The sequence below is a fragment of the Molothrus aeneus genome, chromosome 11 (assembly GCF_037042795.1).
Source record: "Molothrus aeneus isolate 106 chromosome 11, BPBGC_Maene_1.0, whole genome shotgun sequence".
Taxonomy (NCBI): Eukaryota; Metazoa; Chordata; class Aves; order Passeriformes; family Icteridae; genus Molothrus; species Molothrus aeneus.
Window position 1 is genome coordinate 1602512 of NC_089656.1, and position 20498 is coordinate 1623009.

Below are 20498 nucleotides of genomic sequence, written 5' to 3' on the forward strand. Positions count from 1 at the left end.
AACATATCCCATACCCAAAACTTCTTTGCACTGAATATTAAGTAGGACACTTGTCCATAACCTTTGATTTACCACTACAGCATGAGTTTCATTCTCAGAAAATTCAGTCTTGGTTTTTGGCACAAGATACTTGGTAAAAGCTCAGCACATTTCTTGGCTGTCTGTCCTAAATGCCTATGAAGATCCTCAGGCAACAGTCAAGTGCTTCCAGAAAATCAACAATACTCCTCTACATGCTAATTCCCCTGTGTCATGTGTATGTTTCTAGTTGGCTCTCTCAGTCTCAAGCATCAGCCAATGATAACAAACACTGGCGTGGAGCCATTGTCTTCTTTCTAAACTTATTGTGAGTGCAAATCAAAGGTGTCTCCCAAAAGAAAAGAGCAAACCTTGCTGAGACCTCTCTGATAACATCTATCCTTGTAAGCAGCACTGCACTTCCTGAAACACATACTCACTCCACACAAAACTCAAAAGAGAAAATTTTATTATCCCTGATTTCATGAGGAAATAAATTCTGTATTTGTTCAGCTGGCACATAGCCAGATAAAAAGTATATATCCAGGCCAGATTTGACAGCCAAGCTTGGTATATGGCATCAGTAAAATTTTGGTTTACTGATTACTGATGCTGAGCAGCTAATGGGAGGTTTGGGGTTTGTTTGTTTGGTTGGTTGGTTGGTTTTTGGTTTGTTTTGTGGGGTTTTTTTTTTTTTGGTTGGTTTGGTTTTCTTCTTTTTTTTGGGGGGGGGGGGGCAGGGGGGGCGGAGAGGGGGATTCTGTCTGCTAAAATCCTGAATAATTTTTCCCAAATTTCCTCTCTTTACCATTAGCAATTCAATCCCCCATAAATACATTTCTGGGCAATTTATTCCCATGCATAATCGTGTTATCAGTTGTTTCTCTAAGGGAATATTGTTGTTTAACCTTTGATACTGCCCCTGTGGCTTGTCTCAAAAGGATGTTTCACTTGGCAATAAATTACTGTAGTTTTTCTTCCTTAAGAAGATTTATTACTGAACACAAATAATACATTTAAAGATTTATTTTTTTTTTAATCAGAGTAAAGCAGTTGCAACCAAACAATCCCACTCTGGATGAGTCTCTTCCTGCACTACAAATCAGTTTCTTGGGATGCTGAGTCCCTCACAAACCAAAGCAAGCTGTGTGCCACAAAAGGAGGCTCCTGTGCTTCATTCTTGCCCAAAATTTTCTCTGGAAATCCTCAAAACCTTCTTACACCCCTGACAACAGGCAATTCATCTGTTCCTCTTGTGTCAGCCTTGAGTCAGGAACGGGAGTGAGGTGACACATGGACTCCAGATCTCTTCAGCAGGCTAAATCTGAGTTTCTAATAAACCCATTCTTTTATACACCATTCTGATACAGGTGGGCCTGATTGGTCATTTAATCAACACCCCATTACACAATTGGCTAATTAACAGGACACCCTTGGTAAACATCTTACCAAAGAAAACAACTGTTCAAGGCACCAGCTGCAAGATTAATTCTTGCTCTCAGCCTTCTCAAAACTCTCCAGAACAATTCCTGGGAAAGCAATTCTGGCTTTCTCTCTCTGACCAGACTGTCACATCCACACCTCCTGCAGTTCACCTTTTGGGATTTCCACTTTGCTCCTTGTGCACTTCAGTTCTTTCAGCATCAGTCAGTTCATGGTACAAGGAGTCTTGGCAGGAAGAAGCCACCAGAACTGTGGTTCATAGAGCCCTGTCTCCAGCAGGACATTCCCAAAAAACAGGGCAGCTACTGCCCATGTCCCGCTGGAGTCAGCTCCCGGCAGCCCCAGGGATGGGCAATAACCGGGATTTCCCCAGGAGCAGGGGCGGTGCAGTGGCTGTGGGACCCCTGTGACAAGTGACACATTCTCCTCTCTCTCTCTGTTCTCAGCAATTGCCTCGAACCAGAGCAGTGCTTCCAGCGCCTTCCCGAGCCCCGGGGAGCACGGCAGTGACAGCAGCCTGCTGGTGTCCCCGCTGCTGGTGGCAGGCGTGGTGATCGGGCTGGTGCTGCTGCTCTCCTGTGCCACCATCGTGGTGGGCAGCCTGCGCAGGGACAGCCGGGCCCGCCGGCCCCGCCCGGGCACCGCGGCTACGGACGGTAAGGGAGCACCGGGAATGGGCAGGGATGGGAATGACATCCAATAACGGGATGGGAATGACATCCAATAACGGGATCGGTCACGGTAAGGGAGCACCGGGAACGGACAGGGCTGGGAATGACATCCAATAACGGGATGGGAATGACATCCAATAACGGGATCGGTCACGGTAAGGGAGCACCGGGAACGGGCAGGGATGGGAATGACATCCAATAACGGGATCGGTCACGGTAAGAGAGCACCGGAACAGGCAGGGCTGGGAATGACATCCAATAACGGGATGGGAATGACATCCAATAACGGGATCGGTCACGGTAAGGGAGCACCGGGAACGGGCAGGGATGGGAATGACATCCAATAACGGGATGGGAATGACATCCAATAATGGGATGGGAATGACATCCAATAACGGGATCGGTCACGGTAAGGGAGCACCGGGAACGGGCAGGGCTGGGAATGACATCCAATAACGGGATGGGAATGACATCCAATAACGGGATCGGTCACGGTAAGGGAGCACCGGGAACGGGCAGGGATGGGAATGACATCCAATAATGGGATGGGAATGACATCCAATAACGGGATCGGTCACGGTAAGAGAGCACCGGGAACGGGCAGGGATGGGAATGACATCCAATAACGGGATTGGTCACGGTAAGAGAGCACCGGGAACGGGCAGGGATGGGAATGACATCCAATAACGGGATGGGAATGACATCCAATAACGGGATCGGTCACGGTAAGGGAGCACCAGGAATGCCTGACCGGGAATGGGCAGGGATGGGGAACAACATGGAATAACGGGATCAGCGGCTGCAGACGGTAAGGGAGCACCAGGAATGGGCAGGGCTGTGAATGACATCCAATAACGGGATTGGTCACGGTAAGGGAGCACCGGGAATGGTGCTGGGAATGGGCAGGACTGGGAATGACATCCAATAACGGGATGGGTGACGGCAGCCTGGCAGGGTAACCCAGCTCTGTGCCGGGTTCCCACTCAGGTCATGGTTAACAGAACCAGCCAGTGCTGCCAGCACCTCCTGAACAGCTCATTTCCCTCGGTGTGGGATTATTGTCTGTTCTATTTTCACATCCCCCTATAGCCTTGGTGCAGCATTTGCTGGAATTTCTAATTCTCAGAAAGGCAAAGCTGTTCTCATTCAGCCAAGTGCACCAGCCTACAACAATCACTGGGCAAATGCAGTTTGTCTGAGTGCAGAAGTGACTGTCTGTCTGGAAACAGAACACAACAGGGCACCCAAATGTCATTAAACTGTCACCATCATTAACAGTGTCATTGATGACATCGGTGTCACCACAGCCATCATCGTTAGAGACTCAAAAAGGTGCTAATTCCTACCTCCTAACCAAAATAAAACCCATAAAACAAAACCAACACATAACCAAAAAAACCTTGAAGATTAAGGAGTTAATTTTTGAGTGTGTTTTCAGCCCTTTTGGGCTTTGCTGACAAGAAGCCACTTTGTCAAGGAAATGAGAGAAGATTATTTCTATTTGAGGAAAAAAAAAAACAGTTTTAAAAGTTACTGTGTAATTCTTCAGACAGTAAAAATTCCAATGATTAATGGTGGAGCATCAACAACCACGTCCCCTGTGAGCAGGCTCCTCCACCTGCAGGTTGTTATGGGTGCAGTTCTGTGCAGATCATTGAGGGGTTTTTATTTATATAGAAAAGCCAGTAATAGTGAAACACATAAAAATGCATTGGCTTAAATGTTGTTTTCACTGAGGTAAATTAAGTAGCCATTGAAGTCAATTGAAGTTAATTTAGTAATTTGGACCAGGAATTCTTATGTCTAAACTAAACAAATCTCCTAGGATCAGTTTGTCCCCTTGGAGCAAGGAATCATTTCTTTTTGGCTTTTCCAGAAATATTTATCCAGATAAGTGAATAATGTCTATATTTTGGGAATCAAATTTAGAGTAAAAAAAAAAATTGAAATGCAAACTCCCATGGCAGAGGAAAATAAAAACAAAATCCAGAAAACTAATGTCTGCTATTACAGTAATATCAGTTTTCCTAATTTTCAGCAGCTACATTGACAATTCAATAGTTAAACCCAAACTGGAGTTACTGTTTGACCCAATATTTTGGCATGATAAAATACTGACCAATAAGCTTTAATCACTGTGTTTAAATCTATTACTCTGATAGCTTCAACTCCTTGAAAAAGCCTAGAGCCAGGCAAAAAACAGAAAGGAAAATTTCCAAACTCCTTGTTAGATACAACAATGCTAGAGTTGGGGAGATATTCAAAAGAATAATCCTAAACTTAATTGTGCCACACTACATTACATGGACACATATGCACTAATTAGCCTCTAACAGAGAAAATAGCACTAAACTCTTAATATTTGTGGAGCTGGGAAGCTCTTGCATGGAAGCATTAAGAAATCCCTGTGGGAGCAAGCAGAAGGATGATTTTTCTGTGCTATTTTCCAGCTTTCCCCATTTTTGTCAGTGTTTATTGAGAGCAGCATTTTCTCAGCAATCAAACCCCTGCCCCTCCTGTTACACCCCTCCCAGAATGTACAAACTTGCCATGGATGCACCTGCTGGAATTTCAGCTACCCCACAAACAGCTGAAGCTGCACATGGTAGAACCCACACTCCTTTTCAGCCTTTGAGGCCCCAGAAAAGCTTTGGAACTTCCATCTGTGTTGTAGGGCAGCACTAAAGGCACAGTCCCTGTGCCAGAGCCTGAAACAGCCCAGTTCACCTACAGATGGGCTTCATTTACTCCTAAAGGAATAAGAATATCCCATGAAAACCGATTGTTCCAAAGTACCCACAACTCCTGTGCCTCAGGAAGGGTTTGTTTTCTGATTTGTGGCAGTGTTATAAATGAGTGACAGAGCACCCAGCACGGAGGGGAAGAGCAGCCAATGTAAATTCTTGTTTTGCAGCTCCAGATGGTTTCTCCCACGGCGGCTCCTCTGCAGAGCTGAGATCCACCTGCAGCGAGGAGCTCCCCCCAGCCTGTGATTTTGACTCCTACCTGGATATACTTTCTCAGGTGAACATCATGTATCCTGATCCACCTCCATGGTAAGCACTTGCCTGACATTCTCAGGGTTACAGCCCCGCACTGGCAAAGCCCACTGCAAAAATTCAGCTCACACAAATTCTGAATACAGACAGACCTTGTTTAGCTTGAGTGTAAGTTCAAGTTTTCCTTAGCAGAAGACATTTTTACTAAATAAAGATGGACAGGAATTCTCATTCAGTGTTATTCACATTCAGATTTATCATAGTGATGATATACTAATGAAGCACACAAGAGGAATCACTTAAAATCATCTTTCTTTGAAAGAAATGCCTTTACAAGTCAAAGTTTCAAAGTCAAAAATACATACTTTTTCCAAGAATTTCCGTGTTACATTTATTACTGACCTTGAGAATATTCAGATCAGAGGAAACAGAAAAACAAAATTCCAGAAATTATACAGCAGCTCCTAAATTGTGCCCCCACATTCACAGGTCCAGGCTCCCTCGTGAGCCACAGGAGCTGCACTTTGGGCCATGGGCATCTTCTTTATGTGCCTCAGGCCCCTTGAGGTCCAGAAATGAAGGAATTCAGTCACTCCCTCCAATGAACCAACAGAAATCATTTTAAGCAGAACATCACTTCAAACTTTCTGTAGTGCTGTGTGTTACCAACAGCAAACACAGGTTGGACAGCCATGCCCCCCTTTCTTTTTCTTTTTTTTTCTTCCTTTTCAGCAGACTCTTTTTGAGTTAAAGCACTATCAGACCAGCCCTTTTCTGACTGTGATACAGAGCAGCTCAGCAGTTATGTATTACCTGCTACTCCTGTATAACTAATGGGCTTTTAGGGATTGTGTAAATATTTTACCAGAAAACTCACATGTGAAAAATTACTCTGAGCCTGGCATCTAAATGTGTAGAATTTCATATAAACCCACTTAGGAATTTAGACTGGATTTTGGGCCTACACCCACGAATCTTTCCTAATAAAAGGCAGCCAGCTGACACCCAGCAACTCTGAGTGGGCAGCTGGCCAGATTCCTGAGAACAAACTGACAATATATTCTTTAGCAGGCAGATCATCAAAGATTATACCAAAGGATGCTTCCATTTCCAGTTGGAAACAGACACAGAGAAGGTTTTTTCCATTTCTGTGGGGTTGTGTTTGAAGGAGATATGAGTGACACAGGACAGCACAGATTGTCCCCAGTTTGCAGTAAATTCTGCAGGGGCTCTGTAACAAGCGTGGCAAGGGTTAATCATCTTGTGTGCTACCTGTTCTCAGAATATTCTGGGACACACAAAGGTGTCCAGCCACTGCCTCCTCAGGTTTCCTGCTGGGCTGAGTGTCCCTGAGGATCCACTCTGCCCACGCTGGAAACCACTGCTCATCCCAGCAATTACAGCCCTGCATCACAGGGCCAAGGTAGAGATTATTGTCAATGCTTTGGCTGCTTTCTCACTGCCATGCAGTTAAATATTTTAGAAAAAGTAGCTTTGGCAAATCATCAAAATCTTAATAAATTTTATAGCTTAGCAGCACAACTTGGGGAACTTCAGGGAAAGAAGATGGCTGAAAGCAAAGTTACATGGAGACTTTCAAACTTGCTATTAATGCATTCTCCAGACCATTGTAACTGTTCAGAAAAGCACTGGGGGAGAGGCCCTGTCTGATTAACTGCATTATGTAAAGCCTGAAAAATTCCTGTACATCTCCCTTTATATTCTCCTGCATGGTATAACACTGCAGTGTCTGTTTTTAATTAGTAGAGCATGGAAATTATTTAAAAGTTGACTGTCAGACATGGCCTGGAAGCAGGAACAAGACATGCCTGACCTTGTGCATTTAAAATATTAACTCCCTGGGATCAATCTCATTGCATATGATAATATTTTGAAGAGTAGGTTTACTGAAACATAGCACTGCCTAAATGAGTGTAATTCCTCCTCCTAATTCCTGGAGGGCAAGATGTAATTTAAAGCTAAACTAGCATGGCCAACAGCTAATGATGCAGCTGTGGCATCAGCAAAACAGAAATTGAGAGCAGCAAGGAAAGCAACTGCACTGGTAAATAACTCTTAAAAATCTTTCAAGTGAGAGAGCTCAGTGAGTGAAAAGCAGTGGGTGCTGCCAGGAAAATTTCCTTTTATCCACCTGGTGCTGCAAGGCCACCTGCATTGGAGCCCCCAGCCAGGAGTGTGCAGCTCCTCACCCCTCCTGCCAGACCACACACTGCAATGGTGTCAGCAGAAAGCCAACACTCTATCTGGCCCAGGGGTGGTTTGGTAGATTTTATAGCTGAGCTTTAAACCACAGAATGAGTGGAAAAGGGATTTAAGGGGAAGGCTGATGAAACACAGAGTCAGTCCCCATGTCTTTGGCTGAGGGAGATCTCCCTGTTCAGGCCTGCCCACTCCCAACTCTCCAGCTGGAAGTCCAAGAACTGTTCATACAAAACACTATTTATAGAAAAAATGTTATTGGGAAATTAATCTATGAAAAATGCCTTGGGATATTAGTATTTGCTCTGATCTCTGAATCACAAGTTTCATTTGTGACTCAATCTGATTATCTGCACTGACACTTCCACTAACCCCTTTCTTGCATTAGATTTAGAGGGATGCCAGGCATGGAATTCTGTCATTAGCCTGCTGTAGTTGCAGGGTGGTTACAGAGAAGCCATTTGGTCAATTTGTTTTGACAGGCCAAAATATACAGTGCTGCTATCTATAAACATCCCTTTAGGACAGTTAATGGCTTTTTAATGAATCTCAGATCTGTGCTAGCATCTGTCACATTGATTTTACATGAGGTGTAGATGAGAAATATAAAAACAAAATACAGAGGGTATGAACCAAACCGTTTCAGAATATGAGGAGTTTGTATTTCAGAGAATATTTCTGATATATACAGATACTGGCAGCAGGGTGGAAGTCAATGTTTCACAGTCTGTGTCACCAGACATGGCCAAGCCTTTGTTTCTAAGAAACTCAGTGTGAGAGAGATGATCCAAGTGATCTCCCAACAATTCTAAACCCCAGAATTCTAATCCCTCCAAATGAGCAAACTGAACACATCCAGCCAGGACAGAAGACAAGCACAATGTCCCTGCCACACCTTACCTATCATCATGGTCAATATGGCTTGGAAAGAAACTGGAAAGCCTGTAAATCCAATATCTGCCATTTTGTTCAGCAGTCACTGTGCTGGTGGGAGTAAAACCACACTGTTGGCACTGTGGGGATGAAACCTTTCTAGACAGAAATCATGAGCTCACGTTCTCTGTGCTGAGTTCTTTGTAACACACACTTCTAGTGAGCATTGCTGGTTATCTTCTTACAAAGATGTGGTAAGGAAGCTGGTTAAAAATAAGTTGAGTTCACATGTTTGAAGTGGATTGGATTACAGTACCAACCAAAGTCCAAGTAAATTAAAAACTATTATATTTTCTTTAGGAGACTCAGTAAAATCCAAGCAATGAGGAGATTTCACACCAGGAGAGGAATTTTATCAACTTCTCACCTTGTGGCCAGGGAAAATGCATCTCACTCCACTGCATAAGGGCTTTTTCACTCCTTAGTGATTGGATATTAATGGCATGTACAGAGCTTTAGGCAGCCAAGGTGATTGCCTTTTCATCTGAGACTCACGAGTGTCTGACACAGAGCATCCCTGAGGAATGAGTGCTCAGGAGATGCAGGGATTTACCTTCAGGAATGGTCCCAATGGAAGCCACAGAAGTCCTCTCCAAACTTCACACTGAATGTTCCCCACAGGGCACATGAAGTAAAGAGCCCTCAGCCCCCTCTATCCCAGCATTCATATTAAATCCCATTGTGTGAGGGTTTGCTTGTGGGCTCACTGTTCCTCAGCTGGTCACCCTGCCTAATCTACAGAGGATCTGTTCTAGAGAGAATTGTCTTATTTAGGCTTGATAAATCCCAGTATTCTCAATAACCATGTTCAGCCTGCATTGTTTAAATGGGCAAATCAATTTAAAAATTACTTTAAAATGGCAAAAGGAAATGCTCCTGTCTTAAAGTCAGACACTAATTTCCCTTTAAATATATATTTTTAAAAGCCTACTTAAGGGACTTTCTTTTTTAAGACATTCTTTCCCATCCCCCACTCCTGAGGATGCAAGTTAGCCAAGCCATCCTCCTGGATTTTCTTGAAAGGCAGAATTGGGCTTGCAGGGAACTGACATAAAATCTTGCTATATTGTTCTGTATTCCTTTGCCAAGGCTGTTTTCCTGAGAGCAAACCAGGTGAGGAACTTTTCCCACATTACAGTGACAGCTGGCAAAGCATGAGAGGGACTTTTGGGGTTAAGTTCAGCTCTTACTTCATTACCCCCACTAAGATTTTCAGTTAGTAAGGTAAAAAATGCCACTGGAAATATGACAGGTTTATAATTCCATAAGGTATCATGACATGAGCTAAAACTCTCAATTCCTTTAACTCCAAATTCCAAACACTCTAAAACCCCTCCCTTCACATCCCAGGGCTATTCCTCATCAGTACCAGGGAAAGAAACAAGTAAATTCCTAATTATTTTGGCAAACTTCTTATTTCAAGCTTAAGTTTGTTTACAGCCAATTTATGAGCGTTTCTTTCTGTGGCATTTGCATTCCTCTTAATTATTCACACCTTTCTCTTTTTTCTTGTCTTTGTAGTCAAAAACGCTCTCACACCTCAGCCTGTGTGTTGGGAGGCTGGGGCACAAAATTCCCTTTGCTTTCTGTCATCAAAAAGATCTGTGGGCACCTTCTGATCAACCTCTCTTTACACCTGCCCCAGTTCCACTCTGCAGGTGCAAATTATTGCTGCATAAAAACCACCCTGCAGCAGAGAAAGCAGCAACATCTGATGGAAGGGAAGCACCAAGGATTTCTAACCAGAAATCTACAGTGCCACGCAGAGCAACCTCAACTTAAAGCTGCCAAATATTTGATGAGTGTACTTTAAAAACAAAGAGTATTTTTCTCTGATTTCCCAGTTGCATATTGGCAGCCAGTATTTCCTTCACCTGCTCAGAATTCATTCCTGGAATAACTACAGCACAGCCCTTTCTTGGAATATGATCCTAAAACTTGTCAAATGGAAAATTTCCCCAAACATCAGCAGGTTCTGCTGACATTCAAGAATTGGTGGTGGTGTTCAGAATCCTGTTTGTGGATTAACTCCATGGCTTGGGAAGCTACAAATTTTTATTTATCTGATTCTTGTTACTCAATCAGTGCCCAGCATCCTTTACTGTGCAATGGTTACAGAAATCCAGAGAGCAAACACTGCTGATGGCCAAGTAGCTTTTACTATGTATAAAATTAATGCCAGGCTGAATTGCATCATATGAAATCTTCATCCTAGAATGACTTGTTTTATTTAAAACATTTATTTCAATTGTTTAAAGCTGCCCAATTATGATGAAACTGCATTATATTGCTTCAAAATGTTATCTGATTTATGTTTTCATGAAACAGTTTACACTTCATTTCATTTTTCCTCTGGAATATTTATCCATCCAAGTTGTAACTTCCTCAAGATTATCTTGACCAGAGTGCAGAACAGAGATGCAGCCTTTCAGTGCTCATTAACACAAACAGCCCTATTGTAGTTCTAAGGAGTTGGAAATTCCAGAAATAACTAGGGACAGAAAAAAAGACAGAAAAAACGTAAATTCCACCTTTCCTGTCTCTTCAAAAGTTAAGTTAATTGGGCCCTAGATGTTTACTTGAACAATACCTTAGGTTACATTTTTTACTATTTAAAAACATTAAAATAAATATGTAAATAAATATGCATAAAATTAGAATCTCAAATGGAAAGTGTCAATATCAAAAATAAACCTAGGAAAATATCCTAGCTCATGACAATGTCATTAGAGAAGCAGTTCTGTCAGAACTGATATATTTCCCCATGGTAATAATAAATCACCAAAGAAAATATGTATTCTAGGAAAACACACCTCAAAGGACACATGGGCAGATTTCCAGGCTGCTCTCCTACCATCCTGGCTGGGAGCAAATTGTGCCATCACAGAAGGCAGAGTTCAGCATCATCAGCTCAACTGCCTACAGGAGCATCAAACTCATCATTATTTTTTTTCATCTGAACCTTCTTTAGAGAGTTACAGCACAATTGTTCTGATTTCAGCTTTTCTGTTAGGTAACATCTTCATGGAAACATCCTTTGTGCTGTTTCATCCCAGCTCCAGCCTGCCAGCACACAGATGTTCCAGATCCAGGGGCTCTGTTTGCCATTTTCAAAAGAACACAAAATGGAAACAGTGCAACAGGAGCACTTTTAGCAGAGTTAGAACATACAACAAAAGAACAAAGTGACCTATGAGACATCTACAGCACAAAGAATTCTTCATTCCCAGCTCTGCCTTTTTTCACTTCTTGTTGTTTGCATCTTAAAAAGTTCTGTCAGCAGAACCTTCTTCCTGCCCCAGAGAGGGGCTCCTAATTTATGAATGACAGCCAGTTAAAGAAGCTCTTTGGGGTTTCCCTGGCAATAAACCCATCCTAATACTCACTGCAACGACACCCAACAAATTCTCAAAGTTCTTGCCCCTCCTGCCACGCTCTGAGTCAGCAAGGTCATCCTGGAGAGCTGCTGCCATTTTTGAGCATCATTCCTCTCCCTGCAGATCCCATTTACCTGCAGTAGGACATCAGCCTCCCTTGCTTTTCCCAGGGAAATGATTCCTTTAAAAACCCAGTAGTGTGTCTGAACACAGCAGTGCAGGAATTGTAACAAAAACAAGGCCCAAACCATGCAGACAGCAGCACATTTCAAGGGCAGTAACCCCTTCCTTCTCATCACTGCCTGCTGATACTGCACCCCCAGACAATACAAGTTTTACAAAGCAGAGGATTAAAGTGGATTCACTACAAGTACTGCAGCCAAGGATTTTTTCAGGGCTGGTATCCACAAGATGCAGTGTAATGAGTCCCTGTGCTCCATTATTTATGTTATGGTAACACAACACTTTCCAAAAGCATTTGCTTTCCTGTCTAAAAGGATTTTCCTGTGACTGCTGTAGTGAACTTCAAGCCTGAGCTACTTTGTACATGTCCAATATCTTCCCAGAAACGAATTTGTCAGATAAAATAGAACTATTGTGGTGGGTTTTGTAAAAGATGAACAAGTATTTTTGTTTTTCCACTTCATGGTCCTGCATTTTCAGTTGCAAAACATATATATGTAAATGAATCTATACACACATATAAATATACCTGTACACCCACATATGCATGTACACACATATATTACACACCCTTTTGTGGGTATCACTCCCTTAGCTGTTCCTGAGGTCGCCATCTGATGATTTGTGAGCTGCAGTCTCAGACCTCCCCCCTTCCTTTGTCTCCCCCATTTCCACTTCCCTGGTGCTCCTGGTGCCCCCCCAGCTAAACTGGGAGCTTCTGACTGAGGCAGACAATCCAGGAGAAATCTGGCCCAGAAAAGACTCACACATTAAATACAAAATAAAAAACCAAACCAAAACAAACCTCCCAACCTCCCCACCACCACCACCTCCAAACCTTTTTGCCTGTTTAGCTCCAGATTGGGGATCAAGGTCTTTTATTTATTTTAAAATGACAGTAAGGTTTTAGTCCAGCATCACTCACACCAATACTTGCTAATCACCTGAAAGAAATTATTGCTATTGAAATTTTTTCTAAGTAATCCTTCAAATCTTTTGAGGAATGGTTTTCCAACCACAACCATACAGTGGATGCTTGTCCAACTCAGTATTATTTCTTATAATACTTGCTTAAATTCTCTAATCAAAAAGATCTTGTAAAGTCATATAAGTTTACATATTAAAGTCTCCTTGAAAGAGAGACTGTAAAATAGAATTCATCCTTGTACAGTTGATAATGCATTATTTATCCTACAGGAATGCCTCTATAACAGCAGTCAGAAAGCACAACCAAAGTACTAAAGCTGTTAAACAGAGGGGGCAAAATCACACTACAAAACAAACAAACAAATAAAAACAAACCCCCCCCAAAAAAAACCCACAAAAATACATTTTTAAAAACCCACAAAACACTTGGAAACAAAGAAAAAATACAAAGTTGAAGTCTATTTTAAGACCTTAATTCATGTCCACTCTGCCCTCACCAGAGAGTGCTAGGAACCTTATCTGCAGAAGCAGAGCAGGAGCTGTTTGCAATGTCAGCTCTACAAGCAAAGATCCCATGCACAGAAAAGAACACAGGAAATGAACATCAAGATCATAAACTGATAATGAAATACAAAAAGTTATTACAAAAAAACAAAACCCACAACTATTTGAATTATTTGTCATTCTCTCCATGGCCACAACAATCTGTAGGCACAGCTGTGAAGCTGCCAAAAAGCTGTTTAATTGAAAGTCTGGCATGTGTTTTTTACTACCTTACTCACTTTTTAAAATGTGATCTTAATTGCCAAAAATGAGGGGAAAGAACATTACTTGCTTTTGGAGAAAATAAGATAATTCTTTTTATCCATCATATGTATGAAGGACAAAATGCCCCAACACCAATACATTGATATTTGGAACTAAACAACTTCTTAATATCATAACTCCTTAATATCCAACTCCTTAATATCATAACTCCCACCATTTACTTGACCCTTCAAGGTCTCCTTCCTAAGGGATCCTTTCCCTGTTTATCCCAGCCAGCAGTTCAGTTCTACAAAGCTGAGCTGTGCTCCAGGAAAGGCATTCAATTAAACCCAAGGCAGAGGAATCATCTGCAGATGATCAGGTAACAGCAGCAAGAAACAGTTCCCACTGTGCCCATTTCTCCTTTAGGTCAGTGGCAGATTTCCCAGAAGCAAGGAGACAGAGAAGTTTCTTCCCTTTTCCTTCCTTGGTAGAAGGATTCCAAATTTTCCCCCTTGAAACTCCCCTTGCTGAGGGCTTTTCTGAATGGAAACTTTTCCCCTGTGCTAACGGGCCCAGTAAGTGCTCTCTGTTAGCCTGATTAAATCAGTCAAAACCCGAGGAGAGATTTTAAATAAATTCACCGGGCTTTGGGTCAGCAAAATGTAAATGAAGTAAAGATGCAGCTCATAGGAATCCTGCAAGAAGTGGCTGTTTCTTTACCCTCATGGAGCTCAAGGAGAGTGGAGGACATCAGGTCCTCAGTCTCTGATGGAGGTCTAAGAACTTTCCAAAGACTACCATGTATGTTTGAAAGCTTCAGTGTGTTCAGTAGAGGCTGGAGTGACATCTTTTCTACATGCTGTAAAAAAAAACCCAATTCTACTTCCTAACATGCTGGGACTTTTCTGAAATATCTAGCAGCCCTATTCAGGGATTTCACAACAGACTTGTGTTCTTAAATATTATTTTCTGATGGGGAAATTGAAATTTTCTAGTGTGAATTTAAAGCCATTGTCCTGATGAATATAAAAGTAAGATGAAATGGAGGTAAAAATCAAACCACCCATGGATATTTGAGTTTAGTTACGTAGCACTCTGATTTCACTTTCTTACCTCTCCCTCCCCCAAGGACCATTTCCATCACCCAGACTGGGGTTTGGGAGCTTGGCTTAGCCTGGCAGTAACAGAGGTACAGGGGCACAGTGTGTGCCTGCAGTCTGCTGAGAAGACACATGCTCAATATCCCAATTTTCAGGAAATATCCCAGATCTTAATTGCTCTGCAGTTAGTGTGGCTGAGGAAATAGGTTCTTAATTTGTCTGGCTCCAGCAGAAATGTTTTTCAGGTTAACTCAGTAGAGAAAGGGTTTTTGTTTGTTTTGTTTTGGGTGGTTTTGGGTGGGGTTTTGTTTGTTTGTTTGTTTGGGTTTTTTTGTTTTGTTTTGTTTTGTTTTGTTTTGTTTTTGTGGTTTTTTGAGGGGTTTTTGGTTTTTTTTTTTTATAGAAGACATTTCCTTCTTCAGGATTGGAGTTAAAATGATGCTGGAATGGGTAAACAACACAAAGCAGGTCTAACATTTGAGATCATGATGTTGTGACTCTTTAGGGCCCATTTCTCCTGTAGCCAGGGAGCACAGAGCAGAGTGAGGAGGGAGCATTTCCCTGGCTGAGCCCGGTGGCACAGACAGAAGCCAGAGTGGCACCAGAGCCTGGGTGCACCCCATGGAACCCCCAAAGCACCTGGCCCGTTCTGCTCTTTGGGAGGAACACAAGGGGCACTGTGCCCGTCCCACAGTGAGCGGCCCCAGTGCGTGCAGGCGATGCCGCTCAGCCCTGGCAGCGCTCACCTCCCTCCCAGGGCTGCTGGCTGAGCTCCAGACGCGGCAGCCAGGGCAGCACAGAGATGGCTGCTGGAGACCGCATCACCAGCTCTCCGTGCCTCGTTTCACCACTGAAACAGCAGCACCACCTCCTCTGCCCCCAGGCCTTTCTAACCTGCCTCTCACAGGCAGGTGAGAGCGGGGATGAGCCCTGCCTGCACTGCGCTCCTGGTGACTGCACCTCTGGGATTATCTCGGGGGGGTTATGTGCCATATTCTTGAGTGTCTGACATGGCAGGGTCAGCAAGGATGTGGGCCGAGGAACAAAACACCAGACACTCGTTTTCTTCTCACTTTACTTGCCTCTGTTATGCTGAAGTAATGTACTGTGGCATTTTTTTTCCAGGAATTTCATGAATATTTCTTTTTTTTCTTTCAGCTACGATGAATGTGTGGGGCCAGGAGCAACACAAATATATATTCCCACAGATGATCCCCCCCCATATTCCCTGACGGACCCTTGCCAAAGAAATGAAATGCCTGGACACATCTGTAGCAGGCAGGAGGAGGAGGCAGCCCGTGCCGCAGGGAGGCTGCGGGAGCCCGGCTCGGCCCTGGCCGTCATCTCCCGGTGCGGGGGCGGCTCCGCCGTGCGGGACAGCGGCGTGTGAGCACCGCCCGCTCCAACGGGACACCTCCGCTGGCCACCGGGCCCCGGAGCGCCGCGGTGAGGGCGGCTCTTTCCTTCGGTTCTTCTGAAGAACTCAGACCAACACAAGAATAAAACCTCTGGAAGTTTTACCAATTTTATATCTTTAAACAGGGATACAATGGGATCCCTGTGAATCCCAATGGGATTTTTTTTACAGTGAATTTTGCAAGTTTACGTAAATTTCCCTGTTTGTGCTTCAAAGTGTTCCATGGCATCACACAGCATAAAAGAGCAGCAGAGACAAGCAGTGCATCTGACCTCTCTGAAGCATTGCAGAACCCATTGAAATTAGCCACTCATAATGAAGATAAATGTTATCCAGTCGAGCCTACTTGTTGATTTTATGATACTTTGCATGTTTTAGAGCAGATGGAAAAAGAAGAGCATTTTGTTGTCATTGTAGGTGTCTCTAGTACAGCTCATTCAGTGTATTGACAACAAAGCATTTTTAAATAACTCTTTGTCTGTGTGTTTCAGTAGGCAAAGCACTGCGCATAAAAAAAGCTTATCAGTACCATGTAGAAACAAAAGAAAAAAAATATTATTTTACTATTCACATTATTCCTTTGGTACCAGGCTTTCCAGGCCATTGCAAAGTCTGTTGCAAGTCTTCCTCAAAAGACACCACGCACGGGTGGAGGAGAGGTGGCGCTGGGTCCCCAGGGTGCAGCACAGCTGGGCAGGCGGGAGCTGCGCGTCCTTCTCGGCCTCGCTGCAGCCGGGGAAGGCACAGCGATCCCCGAGGGTGCTGCAGGCCGGCCCCGCACACGGCTCCCGCACACGGCTCCCGCACACGGCTCCCGCACACGGCTCCCGCACACGGCTGCACTTCCAGGCACAATCCCGGCTCTTTTCCCGTGAGGAGCGCGGCTGTTCCCGGGTGATCTCTGGGAGCTGTGTGAGCGCCGTGCAAACAGAGACGCCGGGCTGGGCTCAGTAACAGAGCCTCAGGGGCTTCGGAGCGTTCCCAGCTGTAGAGAAGGGACCAGGAAAAGGAACCCAGCGAGTGAGGCCAGGACACTGGGCTGGCAGTCCGAGGGTCCCCGGCGGTGTGCCAGGGCAGTGGGAGCTCAGCTCAGGCACAGCAGGGCCGGGGCACAGCAGGGCCGGGGCACAGCAGGGCCGGGGCACAGCAGGGCCGGGGCACAGCAGGGCCGGGGCACAGCAGGGCCCGGGGCACAGCAGGGCCGGGGCACAGCAGGGCCGGGGCACAGCAGGGCCGGGGCACAGCAGGGCCGGGGCACAGCAGGGCCAGGGCAGTGGGAGCTCAGCTCAGACATAGCAGGACCAGGGCACAGCAGGGCCAGGGCAGTGGGAGCTCAGCTCAGGCACAGCAGGGCCGGGGCACAGCAGGGCCTTGTCCCCAGGGCCAGCCGGGGCCGCACTCGCCGGAGCCTCCCCTGCACCAGCCCGGCCAGAGGGGACCGAGTGTGGCACCGAGCGGCTCCCAGAACGGGCACTGGCTCTGGGGCGGGCAGGACAGCGGGGACCCAGCCCCTCATGGGCACCCCTTGCTCCTTTTCCCCTCCCAGGAGCCGCTGGCCAAGCCCCAGGCGCCGGCTGGGCCCAGCTCCTGGGGCTGGGCTGCGTGTGAAAGGCAGCGCATCCCCCGGGCCTCGGTCTGCTCACCCCGAGCTGGGCACGATCCACGGGTGGGACAGGAGGATCTGCTTCCCCCATTCCTTTGTATGGCCCAGCCAAAAAAAATGCTGCAAAATTCACACTAGAGGCCAGTCCTGACATCCAACAGCAGGCGGCCAAGGAGGTGTTCATCTATTGCCTGAAACAAAACAGAGTTGGGATCCTGTTGTTCACCTCTGCCTGGAAAGTCCCATTCCTCATCTGAAATAGTCCTATTCTTCATCTGAAATAGTCCCATTCCTCATCTGAAATAGTCCCATAGTCTGAAAGCTTCTCTGTGTCTGGCCTAGGACACACAACCCACAAGAGAGCAAGGAGAGCTCAACCCTGTGCTTTCCTTGGGACTTTCCCCTGGAAAACTTCTTTGCTGTGTTGTTTTGAAATGTGTTACTACAGGAAATGCACTCTACATTTTAAAGTAACTTTTAAGTTCTGTGTCTAATGGAAAACCCCAGGGTGAGTCTGGGTGCTAGCAAGAAGCAGAACTGGCTGCCAGCACATCAACAGCAGGGATGGAGCTCCAGCCAGCCCCTGGGGCACCCACAAGCCTGGGCTCCATCTGGGACCAGGGACAGGAGCCAAGGAGCTGTGGCAGGGGAGCAGAGTTATCACAGGCTCATCTCCAGGAAATTTCTTAGAGGCATTTTCACTAACATACAAAAAAAAAAAAAACAAAGTTTTTTACACAGAGAAAATGGACTTCATTTTCTATCCCCACTAAAGGATATGTAAAGCTGAGTATAGTAAATATATAATGGTGTTTAAAAGGAAGCAGCATCCAAATTATTAAAATTGCACTTGGATTTTCTGTAAATATTAAATAATTTTCAACTGTAATCATCATTCAACACTCCAAAGATTGACACAATTATAATTAATACTGAGATGGGAAGTAATTATATGGTTCTTACTGCTATATAAATTATACCATTACTGAGTCATATGCACATGATGAGATATAAGGTAAGCTTGCATTTTTTGCTAAGTAGATGACAGTAAATATGTATGTTGCTAAAATGAGACAATTCTTTTGCAGTTCAGCAAGATTTTCAATATTCTCAGTATACTATACCCAAAAGAACAAAAATTCACCATTTTGCACTGCAGAACTGCTGGCAGGCATTGCTAGAAGGTAAGGCTCTATTTCTCATTTGTGTTTTTAACAGGGAGAACAGCTCCTCTCCTTAAAGTTTTCATTTCAACAGTTTGGTGGCATGCACAGCACCCTGCAATGAGAGAAACAACCCTCTTCCCCAGCTCAGGGGGGGCAGAGATGCACAGAAGTGCCCCAGGGAGGTTCACTGGCAGGGCGGTCGGCAGAGAGGGAAGCACAGGGTGCTCTGTGCAGAATGGGATTGGCTTCCAGGGCTGGCTCTGCCTGCAGCCCCTGCAGAGCTGCTCCTGCCTGGAACAGGCTCTGCCTGCAGCTCCTGCCCTGGAACAGGCTCTGCCTGCAGCCCCTGCACAGCTGCTCCTGCCCTGGAACAGGCTCTGCCTGCAGCTCCTGCAGGGCTGCTCCTGCCCTGGAACAGGCTCTGCCTGCAGCCCCTGCCCTGGAACAGGCTCTGCCTGCAGCTCCTGCAGGGCTGCTCCTGCCCTGGAACAGGCTCTGCCTGCAGCTCCTGCAGGGCTGCTCCTGCCCTGGAACAGGCTCTGCCTGCAGCCCCTGCACAGCTGCTCCTGCCTGGAACAGGCTTTGCCTGCAGCTCCTGCCCTGGAACAGGCTCTGCCTGCAGCCCCTGCCTGCAGCTCCTGCAGGGCTGCTCCTGCCCTGGAACAGGGCCAGGCTCTGGGACCTGCTCCCCTCGGGCTGCTCCTGGGGAGGGCTGGGCAGTCTAATGAACCCAGAGCAGAAGGGAAAGGGGATTTTTCCCCTGAAAGTAAGGCTCTTCCAAGTAACATGACCAAGCTGCAGGCTCTTCTGCAGACAGACACAGAGGGCTTTTCACACGTGGCAGACAAGTCCTGTCACTGATGCTCAGTTTCTCTGCACGGTGGGAAACTCTTTGGTTTGGCTTTTCACCTTTTTAACAGGGATTTCCTGCCCTTCCACCAACTCTGTATCTGTGATTTACAAAACAAGCTGACTTTAAGCAGACTTCTGATGAGAATGGGAGATTTACATATTACCTGATGTTAGCAATGCATTGGTAAAATTGTAGAAAACTAATCCAAGTCTTTCTTTCTTCCCTCAGTAACAGTGAAATGTCCCTGGCACTGTGCTCTGGGTATGGCAGCATTTCTGACACACATCTGCCTGCTCCCTCTGGTGGCGTGGACCCTTCCATAAATTCCTGTCATCCTGTTATCACAGAATAATCTAAATAACCTCAGCTGTGCTGTCACACAGATATGAACATCACACAGCCAGAACATCCACATCCAACTGTAGCATTTTTCTGAGTTCCCACTGAATACCTGGGTTTTGTGATTCATTACAAACATATATAATTAAATAACAAACTGTGAATTGAAGAGTGTGCTTCCTTCTGTGGTATCTTACCACCACCAGCACTTGCAGGAGTGCCTTAGCATTTTCTGCTCTTATTAATCTTTTCAACTGAGTGAAATCCAACAAATCTGGGGGCCGGGGGAAGATTAAAAATCCAGACAGACAGCACTAGACAGAAGAAAATTAGCTGTAAAACACTAGAGAGAGACATTTGCAGCTCTGAAGCTGCTCCAAGAGCTTCCAATGCCACTACTGCTGGTGTTGAAATTCCTTGTAATGATGGAGTAAGGACATGCTTTCATTTCTTGAAAAGATTGCAGATCTTGGATAAATCTCAGCAAAGTTGACAGAAT

The 20498-nt window shown here is 45.2% G+C and overlaps 1 protein-coding gene and 1 long non-coding RNA gene across 2 annotated transcripts in view; both read left to right on the plus strand.

Moving 5' to 3' along the window:
- BEAN1 (brain expressed associated with NEDD4 1) overlaps positions 1–16508 on the plus strand; it is a 54059-nt gene extending 37551 nt beyond the window's left edge. Inside the window, exons 3-5 of the mRNA XM_066557525.1 lie at positions 1908–2117; positions 5047–5188; positions 15780–16508. Of these exons, the coding sequence (XP_066413622.1) occupies positions 1908–2117; positions 5047–5188; positions 15780–16011 (584 nt within the window). The 3' untranslated portion in view covers positions 16012–16508. The remainder of the gene's footprint in view (positions 1–1907; positions 2118–5046; positions 5189–15779) is intronic.
- Positions 16509–18537: 2029 nt separating this feature from the next.
- On the plus strand, positions 18538–20168 carry LOC136561440 (uncharacterized). Its single transcript, XR_010784342.1, has 2 exons — positions 18538–18825; positions 19889–20168. It is a non-coding gene; the product is annotated as an uncharacterized lncRNA (long non-coding RNA).
- The last annotated feature ends 330 nt before the right edge of the window (positions 20169–20498 follow it).